This window comes from Crotalus tigris, unplaced genomic scaffold (assembly GCF_016545835.1).
Source record: "Crotalus tigris isolate CLP2741 ecotype Arizona unplaced genomic scaffold, ASM1654583v1 scf7180000021533.416912, whole genome shotgun sequence".
In the NCBI taxonomy this organism is placed as follows: domain Eukaryota; kingdom Metazoa; phylum Chordata; class Lepidosauria; order Squamata; family Viperidae; genus Crotalus; species Crotalus tigris.
In genome coordinates this window covers 50861-73426 of record NW_024098554.1, presented here as the reverse complement: position 1 = coordinate 73426, position 22566 = coordinate 50861, and the positions used below count along the sequence as shown (strand labels likewise).

General features: G+C 40.2%; 1 protein-coding gene across 3 annotated transcripts in view; it reads left to right on the top strand.

Moving 5' to 3' along the window:
* Window positions 1-17853, top strand: part of RNLS (renalase, FAD dependent amine oxidase) — a 210082-nt gene extending 192229 nt beyond the window's left edge. For all 3 annotated transcript variants that reach the window (XM_039318782.1, XM_039318783.1, XM_039318781.1), the window contains 2 exons: window positions 896-1071; window positions 17562-17853. In XM_039318782.1, the coding sequence (XP_039174716.1) occupies window positions 896-1071; window positions 17562-17714 (329 nt within the window). In that variant the 3' untranslated portion in view covers window positions 17715-17853. The remainder of the gene's footprint in view (window positions 1-895; window positions 1072-17561) is intronic.
* The last annotated feature ends 4713 nt before the right edge of the window (window positions 17854-22566 follow it).

Sequence of the window (22566 nt, the reverse complement as noted above, 5' to 3'; positions counted from 1 at the left end):
CCATTATCTCAGGGGCTGCCAAAAAGAAGAGGGAGTCAAGCTATTCTCCAAAGCTACTGAAGGCAGGACAAGAAGCAACAGATGGAAACTAAGCAAGGAGAGAAGCAAGCTAGAACTAAGGAGAAACTTCCTGACAGTTAAAACAATTAACCAGTGGAACAATCTGCCTCCAGAAACGGTGAATGCTCCAACGCTGGAAGTTTTTAAGAAGAGACTGGACAGCCATTTGTCTGAAATGGTATAGGGCAGGGGTGTCAAACTCAATTTCATTGACGGCCACATCAGCATTGCGGTTGCCCTCAGGGGGGCTGGGTGTGTGTGGCCAGGGTGGGTGCGGCCTACTGGGTGGGTGTGGATGGAGTGGGTGTGGCCTACTGGGTGGGCATGGCCAGCTCTATATCGTTCGCATCAAGGGTGCCTGTGGGGGCCTGGCAGGAGTGGGACAGATTTGAAGGTCTCTGGCAGAAGGGGGTGGGACCGGAGCAAGCGCCAAGGCATGGTCCATTTCTTCATTCCTCACAAAGGGTGACACTTCCCCAGCATGCACCCAGGGGGCGGGGCCGATATGGCAGGGCCTAGTTCCTTGCTGTTTCTAGACGGCCTTGTGGAGCTAAGACTAAATGCGTTTCAGCATAGATGGCCACCACAAAATTGTACATTGGCTCCCAGCCAGCCAGGGCCAAGGCAGCAGGGGCCATTCCCTCACTGTTTCCAGGATGGCTTCGCAGGCCACATGAAACCACTTTGTGGGCCACATCTGGCCCCCGCACCTTGTGTTTGACATGTCTGGTATAGGGTTTCCTGCCTGAGCTGGGGTTGGACTAGATGACCTCCAAGGTCCCTTCCAACTTTATGATTATTATTATTATTACATCTTCTGCTTTGTTTATTACAGAATCACCTGACATTGGTCCATCTGTTGTTGTTCATACCACTGTGGGTTTTGGAACTGAACATTTGGAATGGGACAAAGAAAAGGTCCAGCAGTTGATTATAAATGAATTGAAAGCTGTGATGCCTCATTTGCCTGAACCAGCAAGTATCAAATGCCAGAAGTGGAGATATTCTCAGGTAATAACAGGTTACAATAATAAATTTGTACTTGATCAGAAGTTGGACTAGATAATCTCCTCTGTCCTTTCCAATGATTCTAAAATGTATAAATCAGTTACCAGCCAATTATACTTCATTCAGAGTAGGCAATTTTAATTTCTGCACATCTCAGTAACTGTTGAGAATAATGTATTAAATGCTTTGGAAGAGTAGTTGAAGGCTAATTGCTTCAGAGTGAACTGGAAATTGTTATTGTGTCTTATTAGTGTCTTGATAAATCAAGGGTGACCAACTATAAGCACAAAGCTCCTACAGTTGTATAAGAGAGGGACTGTCAGGAAATGTAGCATATTTAATTCATTTATACAATTCTTTGTTTTGTAATGTGTAGTTCCCAGGAGGCCTAAAAAAGGTGGAATATAAATTGAAATATTAAATAATGTACTCAAAGAGTAACACATATCTGATATAATGGGATCAAAATAAGCCAAAGAGCAAACGTAGTTACTGTGCGTTGGACTATGCATTGCCATAGGGGAGAAGGATATAAGCATCAACAGAAAGTTTTCTTGCAAAAGTTGTCAAGAACAAAATTGGGTGGCATAAAAGAACTGAGAACTTTCCAGTGTAAAGAATAAGTCTTTATTTTGAGATAGTTTTGAGCAATCAATATTAATAAACATTATCTAACAGCATACTAAAATAAGAAGTATTAAATCATAGTCTAAAATCAAACTCTAAAGAGCAAGTAAAAATAGCAACAACAATAAAAAAGTATCTTTAAACCTTGGGAACAAAAAACACCTAGAAGATAACAGTGTTAGCTGAAATAGAAAATAAAAAGAGTCTTGCAAAATCAAATCACTGCTTGTTCTCATACTAGCAGCCTATTTCCCACAATGACTATCAAGATGTCTTTGGGTAGAACACAAGCAATAGGTGATGGCAATTCTAGTTTTCTGTTGTGCTTGTGATATTATATTGAAGTGCATGACTTCTGACCCAGCAGCTAGTATATATCCATTTTTGCAAGTTGCCATTGTTGGCTTTGTCTTCATGAATTTATACAATACCCTTTTAAAAGAATCCCACTTGATAATCATTGCCTCATTCTTTGGAAGAAACTTCAATATGCACTCTATGGAAATTGACTTTCTTATGTCTACTATTCAACTTTGTAGAATAATTTTGTCTCTATTTCAGGGGGGATCTTGAAAAATTGACTTCTGGTATGTCTTTTGAACGTCTCCTATATTCATATTCCATTTGGCACTAATGGTACAGAAGGAGGTTATTTCCATTTCTCACATAGTAACTGTGTCAGGGACATTGTGGGAAATTAAAAAGATAGCTCTTACATTAAGAGACCAAAGCAAGTAGAGGTAGATCACAATCATTCACAGACATGGCAGTGATGAAAAAATAATTTTATGACCAATCTTGCATTATGGCTTCCCTACTCTGTAAAGCAAAGGAAAGCTGAAGTAAGATCATAAGTACAATCACAGTTTCACATAGCAGCCAATTTGCTTAACAACCAAGTTTCTGGTCCCAGTTGTGGTTGTTAAGCAAAGATTTCTTGTAACATTCCCATGGAGGTAGCATGATTTGAAGCTGGAGATTTGGGACTATCTAAAAAGAACAGAAGCTGCCACTGGCCCTACTAGAACCACCTGTCATTTTGCTCTGCTTCTTCTAGCAATTTTTCCACCTCCAATGTTCCACCTGGTTATTACCTTGCTTCATCCATGAAGCAAGGTGTAATGGCCCTTTTACAATCTATGAACTTCAATTCTCAGAATTCCTGAGCCAGCCATGCTCAGGAATTCATGGCTGGCTCAGGAATTCTGGGAGTTGAAGTTCACAGATCGTAAAAGGGCCATAGTTCCCCACCCCTGTGCTAGGACCTAGAGTAACACTCTCTGGCAGCTGGAAGATATCAAGCATTCCAGTTGGGCTTCTTTGAGAGACTAAAGCCTAGCAAATTATCATTTAAATATCCCACATTTTTCTTCACTACATAACTTAAGGCAGGGGTCCCCAAACCCCAGGCCATGGCCTGTTTATAACTGGGACGTGCGAGCAGCTGGCGAGCACACAGGTGTATACACATAGCTCAACTTGTGTGAGCAATAGGCTGGTACGCATGCGTAGCTTGATTTGTGTGACTGACAGGCAGGTTCCCCTCTCACCCCCCTCCCCCCGACCAGGCCACCAAGCTGTAAAAGTTGGGGACCTCTGACCTTGGGCATCTACATGTTTGAAATTCTAGATTCCCATTGGAACAGATCTAGTGCCATCATCTTCTACCACTGCTTATAACTATAGTTTCTGTAGAAGCCAATATTAGATTTGTTTGGTTCTTCCCTGACATAATTTCGTTTTATTTATCTGTTGGGTTTATGTTTTGCCTTTTCTCCAGAATTTGCAGTAGTTTACTTTCATTTTATTTTCATAACAAATTATGTTGGTCTATGACAGATGACCAGATCTGAAATCACTTTTGTGAGTCTCTAATGAGGAAATAATTTCTGCTGGTCTTGCTTCAATACCTCCGCCACAATGTTACTTGTATTCTCTCTATGATCAAAATGTTTTCAATTGCTGTAATGTGACCTGTCTTAGGCAAAAGAATAAATCTATCAGCTGAATAGACAGAGAACTTGGGATGTCCATTCTGATTGGTGCCAAGTTGGAGTCCATTTTAATGTGTTGATATGAGGTTTTAAGTCCCTTAGCCTTTGCTCCATGATATATAACAGATTGATTTCTCTCTATAATGCCAATATGCAGCTATTCCTTGTAGACCAGGCATCTTTGGAGAATACCAGGGACAGGATAATGGTTTGTTATGGTCCTGAAGCTTGGAATATCTTTCCCAGACAAAGTATTTTAATTTTCAGAGATGTGCACACAAAAAGAACTTTTGTGCCTGAATACTCTTGAATGGAGAAGGGAGATTACTTTTGAGTGGGTGCTTTTTCAGTTGTTATGCTGTTTATCTGACTTCTATGTTTTTAATTATTGTATTTGATTATGGTTTACTGCCTTAGGGTGCTAGTAATGTAAAAGAGAGGATGTAAATGTGTTCAAAGACAAAAGAGATAAACCAAACTGCAGTGGATATCTTTGTCAAGCAACTTCACTGTTGTTGAAATGGGAAAAAAAACTAGAGGAAATGCCAGATGAATTGGAATAGTTTTAGTACTTATGCTAGAGAGAAATAAAGAGAATAATACAGAACATTTTTTCAGTGGTACCAAGCAAACTTTGCTGTTTTCAGTACACCAAAAGAAGTGTTAGCATACACAATCAGTGTAGAAGTTAGCAAAATAAATGGGAAAAAAGCAGTTAAAAATATCAGAAGGAAAGTGAAGGAAATAATCCAACAATGATACATTTTCCTCTTTAGACTTTTTTGGATTTGCATCGTTGTTTAGTTTTGCTTTGTCTGTTCTGGATCAAAGACTTCTTTAAAAGTGCAATTGAATTACAGATGTCAGGCTTACCACTCTAGTTTCTCTCTCTTGTCCCTGGCCTAAAAACTGGAAATCATAAAGACTTGTTCTTTAAAGAGACAATTCTGAAAAACAACAGTCATGATTTAAAATTCATACTGTTATTTTGTTTGGTGTTTAAGAAACCTCACAAGATAATAAACCACTTGCCCTTTCGGTGTAACCCAGGGTTTTTCCTCACTTAATCCTAGGAGGAACATACCCTGACAACCTCTCTTTTATCCCCACATCCGTGATTTCAACTTGTCCTAGCCCAGGAGGCCAGGAGACTTAAGTCATAGGTAATTAAAAATGAATTATCTGTCTTTTTCAGACACTGTCCTAAGATGGCCTCAGGGATGGTCAAACCTGTTGTTTTGTCTTCCCATTGCCTCAGAGGCAAATCAAGTAACTGCAGTAACTTGAAACAGAATTATATCATATTCTGCCAACCCAAAGATAAGTACAAAGCCAGATTGGGAAAAGCCTTTAGTAATGCACCTACTAACTCTAAATTTAGTATTATTGCAGTAAGCAAAGCAAATTCCCTTAAAACGAGCAGGTGAATTATTTGATGGTACAGGTAGTCCTCAAACTTACAACCAGAATTGGGACCAGAAATTCCATTGCTAAGCAATAGAGTTGTTGAAGTCAGGCCCAATCTTACAAACTTTTTTTGCCATGGTCATTAAGCAAGTCTTACAGTCATTAAGTGAATCCGGCTTCCCTCATTGATTTTCCTTGTCAGAAGCCCCCTGAAGTCACAAATGGTAATCACATCACCCTGGGATGCTGCAACCATCATAACTACATGTCAGTTGCCAAGTAACCAAGTTTTGATCACATGACCATGGGGATGCTACAGTGGTTATAAGTGTGAGGATCAGCCACTTTTTTTAGAGCTGCATAGTCAAGGATTACCCGTAATAAGAATTTTGTTCTGGAAAAGAGTACATTTTTAAAAACAAATAGAATGGTCATCGCTAACAATAAAATATGAGTTTACAAACATAGAAAGAGTGTACTCACCAGATCACTGACATTAGAAATTGCTGACCAGTTAGCCAAGATATATAACTTGTCCCTCAAATTGGCCTCAATGAAATAAGACTGGAAAGAAGCCATTTTAACAAAAAGGGACCAAGAGGAGACTTGAGAAATGATAGAGTGGTCAGCTCAAAGTCTTTTCTGGCTAATTGGAAAAGGTCATCAAAGAAAACATAGTTAAGTATGTAGAGGAACAAGCTTTGCTGAAGGAAAATCAATATGGATTTTATAAAAAAAATAAATCCCACTCCACCTGAAAATGTTTGAATATCGGCAGGCATCTAGGATGAATGTGACTGTATCAGTGCTGTGTCATTGGATTTCCAAAAATTCTCCGACAAACGTTCCTATGAAAAGTTATTGACTAAACTTAAAAGCCATTATCTAAGAAGACTTTAATGTCTCACTAACTGGTTAAAAACAAAATGGGCAATTTTATCAGGGGAAGAAAGAATGAAATGTAATCCTTGAAGGATCTGTTCATAAATTTTTTTGACTTCAGGACATGTAGTAAACTGACTAAGGTGTCAATGATACCATATATTCAGAGAAAAGAAAACTAATAGTATCTATCAAGAGCTTTGCAAGGATCTTTTTAAACTGGATAAGCAGTCACCTAAATGGGAAATGCAAATCAATTTTTATAACTTCACAGAGAGAGCCAGTTTCGGATAGTGGTTAAGGCATCAGACTAGACGTTGGGAGACTGTGAATTCTAGTCCTGCCTTGAGTACAAAGCCAGCTGGTGACCTTGGGCCAATCACTTTCTCTTAGCCCTAGGAAAAGAGCAATGGCAAACCACTTCTGAAGAATAGTGTAGAGGCTAGACGAGGCAATTGTTAGGATTCAGAAAATGATTTGAAGGCACCCTCCTCACTTCACAAATACCTTGAAGAGTGTGTTACTATATATAACTAACCAGGAAGAAAATCCTGGTGACCTAGTGGATAGTTCAATTAATATTTTATTTATTGGCTTATTTGGCTGCTGCAATGCAGACAACTCTGAACAGCTTTACAAAATTTGTAACAGCAATAAATACAAAATGACTCTAGCAATACAAATTATGTCCATTCTGCAAGCAAAAAAGAAAACATCCAAATTCCTTAAAATTCCTACAGTTCTTCCAGATATCCAACTCAAGGCCTGCAAAAAAGTTAGTTTTTTTAAAGAGTGCTTGAAGATGGATAATATAAGGGTCACAGAGATCTACAAAAGGATATTGTTTCTAACAACAGATTCCACAACAGAGAACATCCATCTATCCTCTGGATCCCACTAAATGATTGCTTAATTGGTGGGACCCAAAGCAAACAAACTGCGGGATTGCATAAAACAGACAGACATTACAAGAATAGTCAGTCCTTCAGATATATGTGCCCTTTGCCATATATAATAACTAGCACCTTGAATTACACCTGGAAGCCAAACATTAATCACTGCAGTTCAGACAGCAGAGATATTAAAATACAGACATAGCAAGGATTGTCATCATTGCTTTTACATAGACCTAAACTGCAATCCAATAAGTGTTTCTTGTATGTGATATTTTTAGCCCTTACAACTTAGTCCTGCCTACACTGAATTCTGCCAAACTGTCAGCAGACCTGCAGGGTATCTTTTCTCCGAACTTCACCAGTCTGACTTAAAACTGGCAGAACTGAACCTAGAATCTTCTGTAGGCAAAATGTGTGTCTCATGTGGGGGACATCTGAGATATGCTGTTTAAAGCGTCTTTAGATTTAATTAAAGTTGTAGTCACAATGCATATTTGTTTTTGTATAAGTGATTTAAAAAAAAAAAGATGTGCAGCAGATGGGAAGGCAATGTAAGAAATTTTTCTCCGAATGACAGCAGGAATGAAAAAAGTTGATTTCTACATCCCCGCTTCCTATGATCTCAATAATATACGGCAGTGTCTACTTTTTACATTTAAACAAATCATGCATATTAAATAACAAAACCCATTTTAGTTCACACTTTCTTTGGCTCAAAGTTGAATGCTTCAGTCATTTGTGCAGTGCAGTTCATCCAGGTAGCTGGGAGTAAATACGCTGGTTTGTCATGGACTCAGGACTAGCTGATTTAGTGGGGGAACCAGCTATTAGAATAGGTGAAAAGGTCCCAAGATCCTGAAATTTTGTGCCAAGCTATGCAAGTCTTTCTCAGAACTTCAGACATCATAAATTGATTGATTGGTTATATGCATCAAGTTGGTGTTAACTCGTAGAGGCCACATAGATTTTCTCCATGACAATCTGTCCAATAACTGGTTTTTTGGGTCTTCCAACGATGCATTCATTACCATTATAACTGAATTTAACGGAATAACAGAATTGGAAAGATCTTGGAGGTCTTCTAGTCCAACCCCCTGCACAAGCAGGAGACCCTATGCAGTTCTGCACAACTGCCTGTCCAATCTCTTCTTAAAAACCTCCAACGATGGAGCACCCACAACTTCTGAAGGCAGTCTGTTCCACTGGTTAATTGTTCTCATTGGCAGAAAATTTCTCCTTAGTTCTAGGTTGCTTATCTCCTTGATTAGTTTCCATCCATTGCTTCTTGCCTTATCTTCTGGTGCTTTGGAAAATAGGACAACCTATTTTTTGCGGCAGCTCCTCAAATATTGGAATACTGCTCAAAATATTGGAACATTTATCCACCTCGATACTGACTGTCCCCTTCTCCTCTTTACTTCCATTTTTCTCAACCTTCCCTAGACGGCTAAATATTTTGCATAATGTGTCTAAAGATAATTGGAGCCTAAGAGATCATCAATATATATCCTTAATTTCAGTGCTTGGCTGAAAACAATAATCCTATAGCATTTTGTGTGTATATATATATATATATTAGATTTATATCTTACTTTTCATTCAGGAGCGTTTCTCTTACTATTTTCCCACCCAGCAACAATTCTGTGAAGTAGGTTAAGTTGAGAGAGAAAAGTTGGCCTAGGCACCTAGGAGGGAACCTCTGTGGTGAGGATGGGCTTGAATCTTGGAGTGTTCTGGCATTAGAGGAGAAAGAATGAATAGTGAATTGTACAAGGGCAGTAACCTGAATATAACCTATAATACAGGGGTTTGCAACATTGACAACTGTAAGACTTGTGGAATTCAGCCAGCATAGCCGGCTGAGGAATTCTTGGAGCTGAAGTCCAAAAGTCTTAAAGTTTTCAAGGTTGCAGACTCCTGCTATAATATGTTTATAATTTTGTAATTGATTCTGCCTTCTGTAATGATAACTATTGTAAAATTCTGCTGCTGTTGCTAATCTATTATGATCAATATAATTCTTTTAAGGCCTTGCTTTTATCCTTTGGCCCTCCGACAGACCTTTTCTGTTGCAAGAGAAGCATCTAAACCTTTTGACTATTGAGATGGAAAATTTCTTCCTTTAAGCAAACCAGCTGATTTGTCAGCACATAGCCAATCCTGGCTGATCTTAAGAGGTTAAATGGATTGGAGCTGGTTATTACTTTGACTGGAGTTTACATCTGTAGGAAATAATGGGATGTCACCCTTCTTAAAAGAAGACAATTACTCTAGCAAATCACTAATGAATTGTTACCAAGAGAACAAGAAGTCACCAGGAGCTAAGGTCATCCCAAAGGGAGAGGTTATCATTTTTCCTCATAGCAACAAAGTAAGCCCCAGGTTCTTGCAGCTGCTACCAGCTCTTCCCAGAATCTGATAAGAAATGAAGAGTTATATGAACAGTAACACTCAGAGGAATAGTTATGTTTATGTCGTAGAAGTCAATGACAACTTATACACAGTAGCAGCAAATGTTATTGACAGCCCTTCTTCATATTAATAGAAATTATAAATGTCAAGTTATGTCTTTTTTTTCCAAATCCAAACATACAAAACCTCCAGAAGTAAAGAAGAACTAGGAAGACAAGTTATTTATAAAATGAGATATCATTATTTTGCCAGTGATGGGCTAAACTTCTCAACACAGAGTTCTGAACTTAAGTGTGCACACATACACAAAAAGAGAAGTAGGGATAGGATGGAGGATATCTAACCTGATCATTGTATATATAAGAAGGAACTTAGAATTGTAGTTTTATCACAAGCTGAACATTAAAGCATGCTATGGTTGCAAAAGAAAATGTAATTGGAGCCTTCAATTAGTAGAATCATGTTTTCCAAGTCAGAAGAACTAAGTATACCGAATTAATCTTTATTGATTAGATCTCATCTGGAGTACTGGGTCTGCTTCAAGGCATTGTTTAAATACGCATGTAAAGGTTTGGGGAAGAGATGTCAGAACAATGATCTACAAAAGGAGGATTTGGGGGTTTTATTATAGAAAAAAAGCAGATGAAGTAGGGAGGGACATAATATGATGGCTTCCATAAAGAAAACACATACTTTTTGTTGTTGAAAAAAGCAACACTACATTTATTTTATTTACATCACATTGAGCTAAGAACGAATGGGTGATGCATGGATATTGATTGAATGCATGGATATTGATTAGTATAAAACAAGGATGTTTTACACTAGATCAGGGGTCCCCAACACCCAGGCTGAGGCCCACTTCCAGGCCTTGAGCCATTTGAAACCAAGCAGTAGAAGTGGCTAGTGAGCATGCACATGCAGGCATCCTCACTTGCATGAGCAGTAGGCAAGCATGTGCATGCGCACGCTCATTTTGTGCAAGTGGTGGGTGCACATGTATACCACTTGCGCAAATGGAGTTGTGCTTGCGTTTGCTCACCACGTGCATGGAACCATCCTCTTCCTGTGCCGCTGCTTCCCCCCCCGCCCGCCGGACTGGTCCGCAAAACCAGAAAGGTTGGGGAACTCTGGTTTAGATGTATAGAGAAAATGACATTGCAAAACAAATATTATATGGAGGAAGATGAAATGAGTTATAAGAAAGGGAATGACTAAAAAAGTTGTTGGATGGAGTCAATGAGATCTTGGAAAAGAGAGAGGAAAACTTTACAGAATAAAAAGTAATGCATGAGGCAGGATATGTAAGCATCTGCCCCACTTGAGGTCTTCAAACAGAAAGTTGGCCATTTGAGTTTTTTCGTCTTTGTACTGTTTACAAAATTGGATGAAATCAGGTAGAGTGCCTCCCCTCCAACTCTGAGTCATTCTTTTTTCTGTTCTGTATGCTTCCTCAAATTCTTAGTTTTTAATGCAGCTGAGTAAAAAATTCCTCTTGAAGTTAACTAGCCTATACATCTTTTGTATATTGCACCTAGGCTACAATGTTGCTGCACATAATCTTTGGAGCAGCTACAACTTTAAACATTGCAATTTAGCAATGCCTTATAGTATAAAGAAAAAAACAGTTGCTGAACAAATGGTCATAGGTTGAGGACTACCTGTAGTGTTATGTATACTAATCTGAACTCTTGGAGAAAAGGTGGGCTACAAGTCTGATAATTGAATCTTTTTGCAATGCTTTAATTTGGATGCCTATAAAGGGGTGGAGTGAAAAAGTCAAGATGGCATCTACAGACACATGGTTGAACCCCCTCTCTTTTTTGTGGCAGGCTTTGATCACACGGATACTATCTGGATTTTTTCTGCTTCCCTATGGATGCCTCATAATGACTGCACTGAGCAACAATTTGGCATTGATGGTCTAAATCAGGGGTCCCCAACCCTGGTCTGTAGCCCACTACCAGGCTGTGGCCTGTTCGGTACTGGGCCACACAAGTGGCTTGCCAGCACATGCATGCACACAGCTCAACTTGCGCGCGCCAGCCGGCCACTTCTGTGGACCAGTTCCCCTCTCCCCCCCCCCCGCTCGGCCACCAAGCCATAAAGGTTGGGGGCTGCTGGTCTAAATAGGACCAGAGGTAACAGGAAATGAACACCAAGAGAAGTTGTAGGTAGACAAAAGGATCATTCAACAGAGCTATGGTGAGTAGACAAAAGGGTCAGTCAACAGACCTATGGTGGGAAGCAGCCTAGAAAAAGTGAAAGACATAGGCTACACACAACTGCATGGGGTTGGAAAGATTAGAAGAAAATCAGTTCACGATTGGATAAGTAAATCTATTGCTTTGCTTTTGGGCTTGAATATTTGTAATTAAGATGGTTCCCATTTGGTTGATAGAGTATTTGTGATGTTTGCTTATCCACAAAAAGGGCAGAAGAGATTGTTATGCTACACTTGAGCAGCAAAGGGATAGAGTGGTAGTGTATAAGGAAAGCTGAGGTTAAAGAAAGGATTACCGGGTTGGTGTTTGCCTGCCCTTTCAGCTGCAATCCATTTTGCTGGACAGATTTCTGTAACATTCCCACTATTTGTAAGCATCCGCCTAGTGAGAGATAAACTATTTGTATATCACTCCTTTGAATTCTTTCAATGCCTTTGATAAGAGATAACCAACACTTTTGCCCTGCTGACATTAATCTGTGGATCTGTCCTCCTTAAAAGCCCAAATTCTATATCTGTAAACATGTAAACAGTTATTTCCAGTTGCATCAGCAGTAATGGCTGTCTATGTTCCTTTTTTATTTATACTGTACTCTTCCTTCTATAAACAGGCCAACTGATGCTGAAAGGAATCTGCTCCCCTCCTTTCCCAACAAAATTAATTCAAAGAAAGAAACATGTCAAGTCTATTTTGCTTGGAATAAGGCAGTGCTATTTCTCATTATTTAAACCATTCCTTTAGCATGAGTTACAAAATAAAGGATGTATGTCCTTTGAGTTTGGGCTCTGTACTTCCCCTTCTTGTGCATTGCAACATGTTCTTTGCTGCCACTGTTCCTTCCTATTATTTCTTCTCCTTCCTCCCTCTCCAATTTCTTTCTTAAATAATGCTGACTGTACAAGTTTGCACAGCAGGAATATATAGCAAATGGGGGAGGGAGAACTAGAGATAGATTTCTGGGCTTGCAAAATTGTTGTCACAGTCCTATATTTTTCTAAAAAGCATTCACTTCCCTCTCCTTCCCTCTACATATTTTTCATAAGTGATTTGGAAGAGGGCTGAAGTCAGCAGGTGCATTCAGGAAAAATTAATCACGAAAGATTTTCTAATTTCCATCAAAACCAAAGTAAGAGACCAAGAATCCTTGGATCAATGAGGGAGTTAATACATTGTGAGAACACCAAAAAGAGGTATGTAGGAATGAACTTGGGAGACTAGGTAAAGAGATGCTGCTTAGGGACAGGTCAGATAAGAGGGAGCATAGCCCACAACAGCATAGTGCAGTGGTGGCGAACCTATGCCACACGTGCCAGAGGCAGCACTCAGAGCCATCTCTGTGGGCACACGTGCCATTGCTCCAGCCTCCCCTCACCAGCAGCCCTCCTGGAGGAGAGTCGCCCCCAAGCGTGGCCCACGTGGAGCAGTGCAGCCAAGGACATGGCAGCAAGGCAGTGTGGACAAAACCCTGCCCTCACGCCCCATCACGCACAGTTGATGCTGCGGGGCGCGGGCAAAGGGCATTGCTACCATAGCGCTGCTGGGCTGCCTGGGCGATCGGCGGGCCATGGAGGCGGTGAGTGGCCTTGTGGGCAGACAGGGTGGGGGATGGGAGACAGAGCTGAGACGGGGCCAGTTTTGGGGCATTCGGTCTCTAAAAGGTTTGCCATCACGCATAGTGGGTGGAGCAAGAGCTCAGAAAAGACCCCTCACACACTGCTAAGTTTTCAGACTGCAGAAGTGATGACAGGAGAATAGTACTTTAGGACTGGTAAGATTATGTTAAAGTAGCTTTACAATAAAATAGAATTAGCTTATCTGGTCGTGTTTTCTGCCTGATTTATCTGGTAAGGTTGATATCAATTTTGCAAATCTGAAAGTACAATTCTTGCACTGTCACTTTTGCAGCCCAATAACCTAGGGAGAGTTTCCCCCATCTTGTACCTTTTGCTCTACCCACTATACAACTGTGGGCTATGCTTCCTCTTATCTGACTGTTTCCTAAACGGTATTTCTTTACCTGGTCCCTCAAAGTCATTCCCACATATCATTACAATTTACCTCCCCTCCAAATTTAATCCAAATGGAACCAGTCATGCCTAACTCAATCAAGTTAGTCAAGTTATGGTAGCACTGGTGCTCAGACAGTTAACCTATTCTGCATTACTAGTTCTCCAAGAAAAACAGCTGAAGGCCATTACAAAACTTCCTGCCAAGGTTAGAGCATGTAGAACACACCTCCCAAGGATAAATGAGCTTCAGTAGCCAAGCCAAGCCTTCTGCTGCTTGCCTAGCCAAGGGACCAGTGAAGTCCTAAAGCATTCACAGTATTTTCCTGGCACAAGAGTTTGTGGGATTCTGGAAGTGAAGAAAGCCCATTCTCCAATTTGCAAACATTCACCAAATATTGTTTCCTCCATTACTACAACTAGGAACCAATGAACCGAACTTTTCTTGCCTGTCCTACAAATGTATTCTATACCCTGTTGGGGAAACTCCACTCTTGGGACAAAGAAAATGTTAAATATAGGTTTTTTGAAAGGGACGCTAATAAAGTTGCTATTACAATGCAGATACCCAAAGTTTCATGTTGATTTCATCACTATAAAAACATATAGAATTCTCTCACTGTAACTGCTTAATATCAGCAGAGCTGAGAAAGACTTTTACAGCCCTTTGCTTCAGGCCACACCTGTGGCTTATGTGAAAGGAGATTTTGTAAGCATTCTGTTGCCTTGCGGTCTAGTTAAGTGGAGGACATTATTCACTATGTTTGTCCCTGCCTCAATTAGAATAAGATTAGGATCAAATTATTGATGGTAAATTAATTCAAGGGCTTAGACCTCGAATGGATGAATTATCTTCTTGCAGATTTATTTCCAACTGATAATAGGTTGCTGCTTTTGCTTTGTCATCACTTAAACTCAAAAATTATTCTTTTAAGTTCTTTATCACAGCCCTGATTTTATCTTGTTTTAATCTCTTTATACATAATCTCTTTTTATTAACATATTTTCTTTTATTGTTGTTTTCTTTTATTGTATACTATGCATATTGTTTTTTTTTATTAAAAAGTTTTTATTTTCCATTTATTCATACAAAATACAATTCAATTAAAATAAATTCCTAACCATTGGTACCGCCTGCCCATTCCCCCCAGGCTGCGTCCACCCTCTCTAAACCTTCCCTACTTCCCTCCTCTTTCTCTCCTCCCCTCCTACTCTCTTCCCCTCCCCTTCTCTAACCATCCTATTTCCTCCCTATTCCTTCCTCCCCTCTCATCCCTCTCAAACACATGAACGCAGCATAGGGGAAATGCCCAAGCATTTACCATGACTATATTATCATTACCCATTCACCCACCCTCAACCCTTCCCCCCTCGCTTCCCAGAGCAGAGTACAGGGTTATTAATAAGAAAGTTAACAATAATTAAAAAAAGGAAGAAAAAAGAAAAAAAACATCATACTTAACCTTTAACTCCCCTTAAATTAAGTCATATAAACAAATCTCTACAACAGTTACTGTAAAATTTACTCATAAAATAAATGAAACTTTATAGTCCCATATTTTTTCTGAATATAATCTATCCATCTTCTCCATACAATAATATATCTTTCTTGTGTATGATCCTTCAAATAAGCAGAAATTTTTGCCATTTCTGCAAAGTTAGAAACTTTAAATATCCATTCTTCTAAAGTAGGCAACGAGTCCTTCTTCCAATACGAGCCTACTAATAACCTTGCTGCAGTTAATAAATTCAACATTAAAGTAGTTTCTTTATCATTTAAATCCACAAAGATACCCAATAGGAATAATTGAGGGGTGAACTTTATCTTCCTTTTAAAAATCTTTTGATTGTTCCACCAAATCATAATCCAAAAAGCCTTTACCTTTTTACAATTCCACCAAACATGAAAATATGTCGCATCCATATTACCACATCTCCAACATTTGGGTTGTAAATTTGGATACATACAAGATAATTTTTTAGGATCTAAATGCCATCTGTAAAACATTTTATAAAAATTTTCCCTCAAATTTTGAGCTTGTGTAAATTTAACATTTCTAATCCAAATTGTCTCCCATAAGTCCAATGGGATCAGATCTTGGATATTCTAAGCCCATTTAATCATACAGTCTTTAACCAATTCTGTTTCAGAGTCTAATTCTATTAAAGCATTGTAAATTCTTTTTATATGGGCCTGACTCTGATCTTTAATCTGAATAACCAGATTTCCATCTTCTAGTGTTATTCCTTCTTTCTTATCTACAGTCCACCTGTCCACTATTTGTAAATATTGAAACCATGACTGTAGAATATTTTCTTGCCTTAATACATCTAGAGATTTTAAATGCCAATCCAAACTTGATCAAATTAATAATTCTTTATACGAAATTTTATCAAAGTTTATCCCCTTAGAAATCCCCTCAATTGCATGTCTAGGAATCCCCCAGATAGGTATTTTATAGTTTAACCTATAATAATACTTTTTCCAAACTCGAAGTAAGGCACTCCTCAAAATATGTGATTTGAAAGCCCGGTCCACTTTCTTATTAAAAATTAAATATGCATGCCAACCATACATTAAATCCCACCCTTCAAGAACAAGAATATCCTTATTTATTAAATTAAGCCAATCACTTATCCAAGTTAAGGCGGCTGCATCATAGTATAATTTCAAGTTAGATGCTTTAAGTCCTCCTCTTTCTCGGGCATCTTGCAAAATCTTAAACTTAACCCTTGGTTTTTTCCCAGCCCAAATGAATTTATTGATACCCTTCTGCCATTCCTCCAAATTTACATCTTTTTTTAAAATAGGTATCATCTGAAACAAGAAAAGAAACTTTGGTAGAACATTCATTTTTACAGTTGAAATTCTCCCCAACAGTGACAATTGCAGTTTTTTCCAGTCATTTAAATCCTTTTGCACTTTTGCCCATAGTAATTCATAATTATTTTTATACAATTTTCCATTTGAGGCAGTTAAATATACTCCCTGATATTTAACCTTTTTCACTATCTGAAAACCTGTGGCTTTAACCAAACTTTCCTTGTCATTGGCTAACATATTCTTAGATAATATCTTAGTTGTATGGTTATTGACTTTAAAACCAGAAACTTTTCCATACTGTGTTATAAGTTCTAATAGACAATCAACCGCTCTAATCGGTTGTTCCAAAATCAAAACCAAATCATCCGCAAAAGCCCGTAATTTATACTCATTTTTTCTTACCTTTATGCCCTTGATTACCGTTGATTCTCGAATCTGGATCAACAAAATCTCCAATGTTAAAACAAATAACAATGGAGATAATGGACATCCTTGTCTTGTCCCTTTTTCAATATTAAAAGTCTCAGTCAATCCCCCATTAACAACAATTTGAGCAGATTGTTGCTGATATATAGCTTTAAGTACATGTAAAAAATTATCCCCAAAATTCATTTTCTCTACCAGTGAGAATAAGAATTGCCAATCTAATTGATCAAAGGCTTTTTCAGCATCCAAAAATATAAAAGCCACAGGAATCTGGTTGTTCTTATCCAAATACTCAATTAAGTTAATAATTTGTCTAACATTATATTTCATGTATCGCCCTGTTATGAATCCTGATTGATCACTGTGAATCAAATCCTTCATAACCTGCATTAATCTATTTGCCAAAATTTTTGTAAAAATCTTGTAATCTACATTTAATAATGATATCGGCCTATAATTCTTAGGCTCACTATGCATATTGTTATAATCTACATTTACAACAATAAACCTTGCTTTACTTTATAACTAAAGTTCTTTATTAATACTTTACTATATTAGCCAGATCTGACAAATTTAGTTTTATTTTAATTAGCCAAGATAATCTACTTGCTGTTCTTGGCCTACTGACAACGTGTGGCAAAACATGAAACATGAGATATTTGTTATTTTTTAAAGCTGAAGTTATTACTTCCATTTAATATATTTCCTTGAAATACCACTTATGTGAACTTTAGGGAGTATAATTCTTGTTATGTATTCCATTACAGCTTATTCTTGTATGTATTCTATTACAGGTTACAGAAGCTTTCCCTGGAAGTCCAGGACAAATTACTCTTCACACAAAACCTTTTCTCATCTGTGGAGGTGATGGATTTGTTCATTCCAATTTAGATGGATGCATAGATTCAGCCATAAGTGTTGTAAAGGCTTTAAAGGCCAGTTTGTAGGATTTTCACTGTTTTCTCTCTGAATATCAGCTCGTTTTTATGATGAGTTATATATTGTTATACCAATGAATAGGTGTTTGACATATCCATCCTCTGTTTTAAAAAAATAAAAAATGGAAGTCTTGAAATGTCACACAGATTTATTGCAAGACAAGTGGATGCTGCTTATTTATTAGCCCTTGTATGAAGCACTAATGTGATAGCTTTTCTGGCTTCATGGTGTGTCAGGAATATATGAAGAATTCCTGATGTCTTCTCCCTGGTCACCCCCTTAAATTGCTAAAAATTTCACACTGTGTGAACAAAAGGGAAGGAATCTTAGCTTATTTCCTTAATTATTGCAAGCCCAGACCTACACAAGGAACTACTATGATGGCTTTCCCATTCATATTCACATGATAAGATTACCATTCTGAATGTTTTCGTTTATTTTATTTATATATCAAATTTAGAAACCACTCATCTCCCTCACAGAGTGACTCTGGTTTGTGAAGTTTTGAAAAATGACATTTTCCTTGGATGTGATTTTTCTACAGACAAGCAGGATGCATTGCTTTTCTACACAATTACATGAGAAACTCACAAAAACTATATTTTGGTTATTATCTAATTGTGGAAGAATGGGGAATGTGTAGAATGGGTGTAATCAGGGCTTTTTTTGTCACAGAACGCCCAGAATGGAGTTCCGACACCGGATGGAACCTTGTAGGGTAGGCAAGGTGGGTTGTATCACATAAGTGAGTTCAGCACCTTTTTTTTTTTTTTACAAAAAAAGCACTGGGTGTAATTATTTTTCTGGATATGAGGCAATAGTCAAAGCCTCTCAGAGTCCATTCAACTTACAAAATTCGTAAGAGAAAGAAAATATCTCCTAATGCTGTCAATTGCATTTCAAATGACTACCTGTTCTTCTTTCCAACAATGAGCAAAATGGGTCTTACCTCCTAATATGTGTGCAAAAATTGTGCTCCAATTTCTTTCTGATAGGGATTAAAAAATGTGTCATTGTCAATCCTATAAATGGGTCAGTCTTAAAATTTTAAGTGAATGGAGAGTGAAATCAAGAACTTTCCAAGAACTCGGTATTTCTTGAAAAGATAATTGTGTGCTCCGATTGTGAGCCCCAAGGTTTTCAAGTGGTCAGAGACTACCATGGAAAAGAGAGTAGCTAACTCTGTAACACTAAATGCTCTCCAGCATGTTGAATGTAGCATCCACCGGTGGGTAATCCCAGCCTTCCTGCTCAGTTGAGACTAAGTCAGAACTTTAGCCATGCCTCCCTTGGGCGGTGCCTTTTCCAGTTTTTGACTTAGTCTCAGCTCAGTAGGACGCAACTTTGTTTGGCTCCTCAGTTAGGCTAGTTAAAAGAAAATTATTTAGAATTGTTGGAGGTAATTTGAAATTTAGGATTTAGATATTAGCTCTTGCAAATTGTCAGCTTTAATTTACTTTAAGGATCCAAAGGCAGTTTAGGTGCCTTTTATGTCCTAAAGGGGCCTTTAAGGCTCTCTCTGGGACGTTTGTCAGCCGGGCCAGATCGTCAAGGAAATTAGTAAGGAGCAGCTGTTTAGTGCTGAAATCGGCGGTTTTATTTGGTGCTCGGGGATTTGCGGGAGCGCAGCTCAGCTGGGCAGCTTTGTTTCACTGATCTTGTGGTCACGAGGTCTCTGCCGGTGCACGACGATCCGGATTGCAGTGGAGGCTGTGCTACTAAATGCAAGTTGTCTGACATTTATAAATTGAAGGGGAAGATAGCCCTTACTAATTTAAGCTCCCTCTGTTCCCTTTTTGGGCCGAACGACCTAAATAGATCGCTGGAGTTGTTATTGGTGCGTCGCCATTTTGGGCGATGAGGCCTCAGGTCGCCATTTTGAATTGTATCAACAGGCATGGTCGCCATTTTGAGGGCCCTCACATGCCATAGCGGTATGATAGGGCCTGATCCCACCAAAATTTAGCCTGTGCCAGGTTTTCATGGGGGATTACTCAACCTCTCCTTGCACATTTCTCTGCTGATCAGAGGAAATAGCTGAGGAAGGGGGTGCAGCCGCCATTTTGGATTTCACTATCTGATCACACATATACTTCACAAAGTCTTTTTCTTTGTATTGTCCTCTGAAGGGGTTTTATTTTAGAATCCACCTGTTCCTATTAGCTCGCGGCACTGTGCCAGCAGGGCCTAGACAGGCAGTTCTAGTGAACTGTCTGGCTGTTTGCCATCACAGTTCATCAGAGCGTGGGAACCTCCCTCTCTGATAACCTGATGTGCGTGTTGTTTTCCCCCATTCCTGGACATCTCCTACCCAGAATATCCAGTGTGCGATGGCAGAAAGTGCAACTCCTCAGGCATCGCAGGGCTCTGACGTTCCCCCCGCACAAAAAATGCGCAGATCTTCTGATTTGGACGCGTGGGAAAGAAAAAGGCCAAGACAAAGAACATATCCACCAAGGAGCCCTCCAAAGCAGCTGAGCGAGAGGCCTCGAGGAGACATCAGGCGCTGGAGAGGGAGTTCTCCAGAGTTCAAAGGCTCATGTCCAATGAGGCTGAAGTGGTTTCCCCCGTCTCACTGAAAGAATCCCCATTCAAGCCTCAATTCGTGCCTTCTCATGATGCCCCTAGGGCATGGTCTCCTCAGGGGGAAACTGAACAGGTTGGTCCCCCTCCTTCTTCCTCTTCCATCATACAACAAGCAGAAGCCACATACACTTCTTCTGCGGCTGGAGTTTGTTCTACAGACCAACAAGACATGGTCAGAGCAGTTCCAGACATTCATGCACCATGTGTTTGGGCAATTCATGGCCTCCTCCATGGGGCAAAGGATTCCGCAGGTACCACCACCTCCGCTCATACCTTCACCTTACACAGGGCGTGGCCAGTTAACTGGTTCTGGCAATTCTGAGACATCCTCTCAGTTAGGTGAGGAGTAGTCCGTGGATCTGGAAATGGCAGGCATGCCTATGTCAGAGGATGAGGAGGCGGTGCCAGATCCAGCCCCCGCATCGGGCCTCTTTGATCCTTCCCTGTTCAAATCATTGCTTATGAAGGCCTGTATCATGGCCAAATTGGCTACTGAACAGGAGCCCAAACCATCTACCTCCACCGCACAAGAGTCTTATCCCTTGTTTGCAGAGCAAGTAGTGGAGGAGAAACAAATCCCTTGCCTAAGTGTCTTCCATACCACTGTGGAAAAACAGTGGTCCTCATTGGCCACTTTGCCTTCTCCCAATAGCACGGAAAAGAAACTCTTTAATGTTTCCTCTTCATTTGCTTCCCTTCTAGAGGTGCCTACTGTAGATACTCCTCTCACTTAGTTGTTCTCCACATCAACAATTCCGGGAGATATGGCTGAAGCTCTAAAGGCGGAGGACAAGAAGTTTGAGTTTTCTCTCCGCAGGGCTCACCAGGCCTCGGCATGGGCGATCAGGGCAGCAACGTCTTTGTCCTTTTTCGCAAGGGCGTCCATTATATGGCTTCGCGAACTATAGGCCCTCATCCCTCCTGACCAGGTGCGTATACACCAGATGTTAGGAAAATTAGTTGCGGCGTTGGAATATATGGCAGATGCATCTCTTCACTCTGCCAGGTACTCCGCCAGATCCATTGCGGCCACTGTCTCATCCCGCAAGCTGCTGTGGTTGAAACATGGAGGCAGACTTAAAATCCAAGTGGCGCCTCTCGACACAGTGGTACAAAGCTGTTCGGTCCTATTCTAGAACCATACCTTATAGAGGGGAAGGACAAGTGCAAAATTCTTGTGCACCCCTCTAAGAGGTCGGATAAAAGGCCCCAGCAGGAATTCCGCAGGCAGTCCTTTCGTGCCAGAGGTTCCTGGGAGTGGAGGCAATGCTTTCGGGCCGGGCAGTCCTGGGAATGGACCAGAGGTTCTCGATCCTTTTTCCCCAGAAGGATCGACAGCAGGACCACCAAAATCCTGGAACCAAGGGTCAATTCCAGTCCAAACGTCCCTTCCGAGGGGCTGGGGGGCCAACCTTACAGGAAGTCCAAGTGACGCCAAGGCGGATCCTCCTATAGGCAGTTGCTTAGCACTGTTCAGCGACATTTGGGAGGCCACCACCAGTGACTCTTGGGTAAGGGAGACCATAAGATACAGTCTCGCCCTAGAATTTCTATCCATTCCTCCAGATCACAGGTTGGCAACCTGCGGCTCCGGAGCCGCATGCGGCTCTTTGAGCCTTCCCCTGTGGCTCCCAGCCTCCTCTGCCTTTGCAGAGAGAGACAGAGACAGAGAGAGGCAATTGCGCTTCTCTCTCTCTCTCTCTCTCTCTCTCTCTCTCTCTCTGTGTGTGTGTGTTTGTGTTTTTTTTTTGTGTGTGTGTGTGTGTGTGTGTGTGTGTGTAAAAGAGAGTGCACTCACAGTGTTCTCCGAGGAGCTGAAAAGCTTCCTGGGCGGAGCTCCTCCCTTTGCTGCGTCTCTGCAGGAAGGGCAGGAGAGAGCTAGCTAGCCCAGCTAGGCTGACTCAGGAATTCTGGGAGTTGAAGTCCATGAGTCATAAAAGAGACGAGGTTGCTTACCCCTGTTGGACAACAGCTTGAAGCTTGCCAGGTGAGCAGCAGATAGGAGGGGGGGGAGAAAGAGATAGAGAGAGAGAGAGGGGGGGGGGAAGAGGAGTGGCAGACCAAGGGCGAATAGAGAGGGAGGGAGGGAGAGAGACAGAGAGAGAGAGACCCTTTTGACATCTAAAATGAAGATAACACTGCATATATCATTTTTTTACCTGTGTGTGTATGTAATATATATATATATGTGTGTGTGTGTGTGTATGTAATACACACACACACACACACACACACACACCTATAATAAAGGTAAAAAAGGATATATACAGTGTT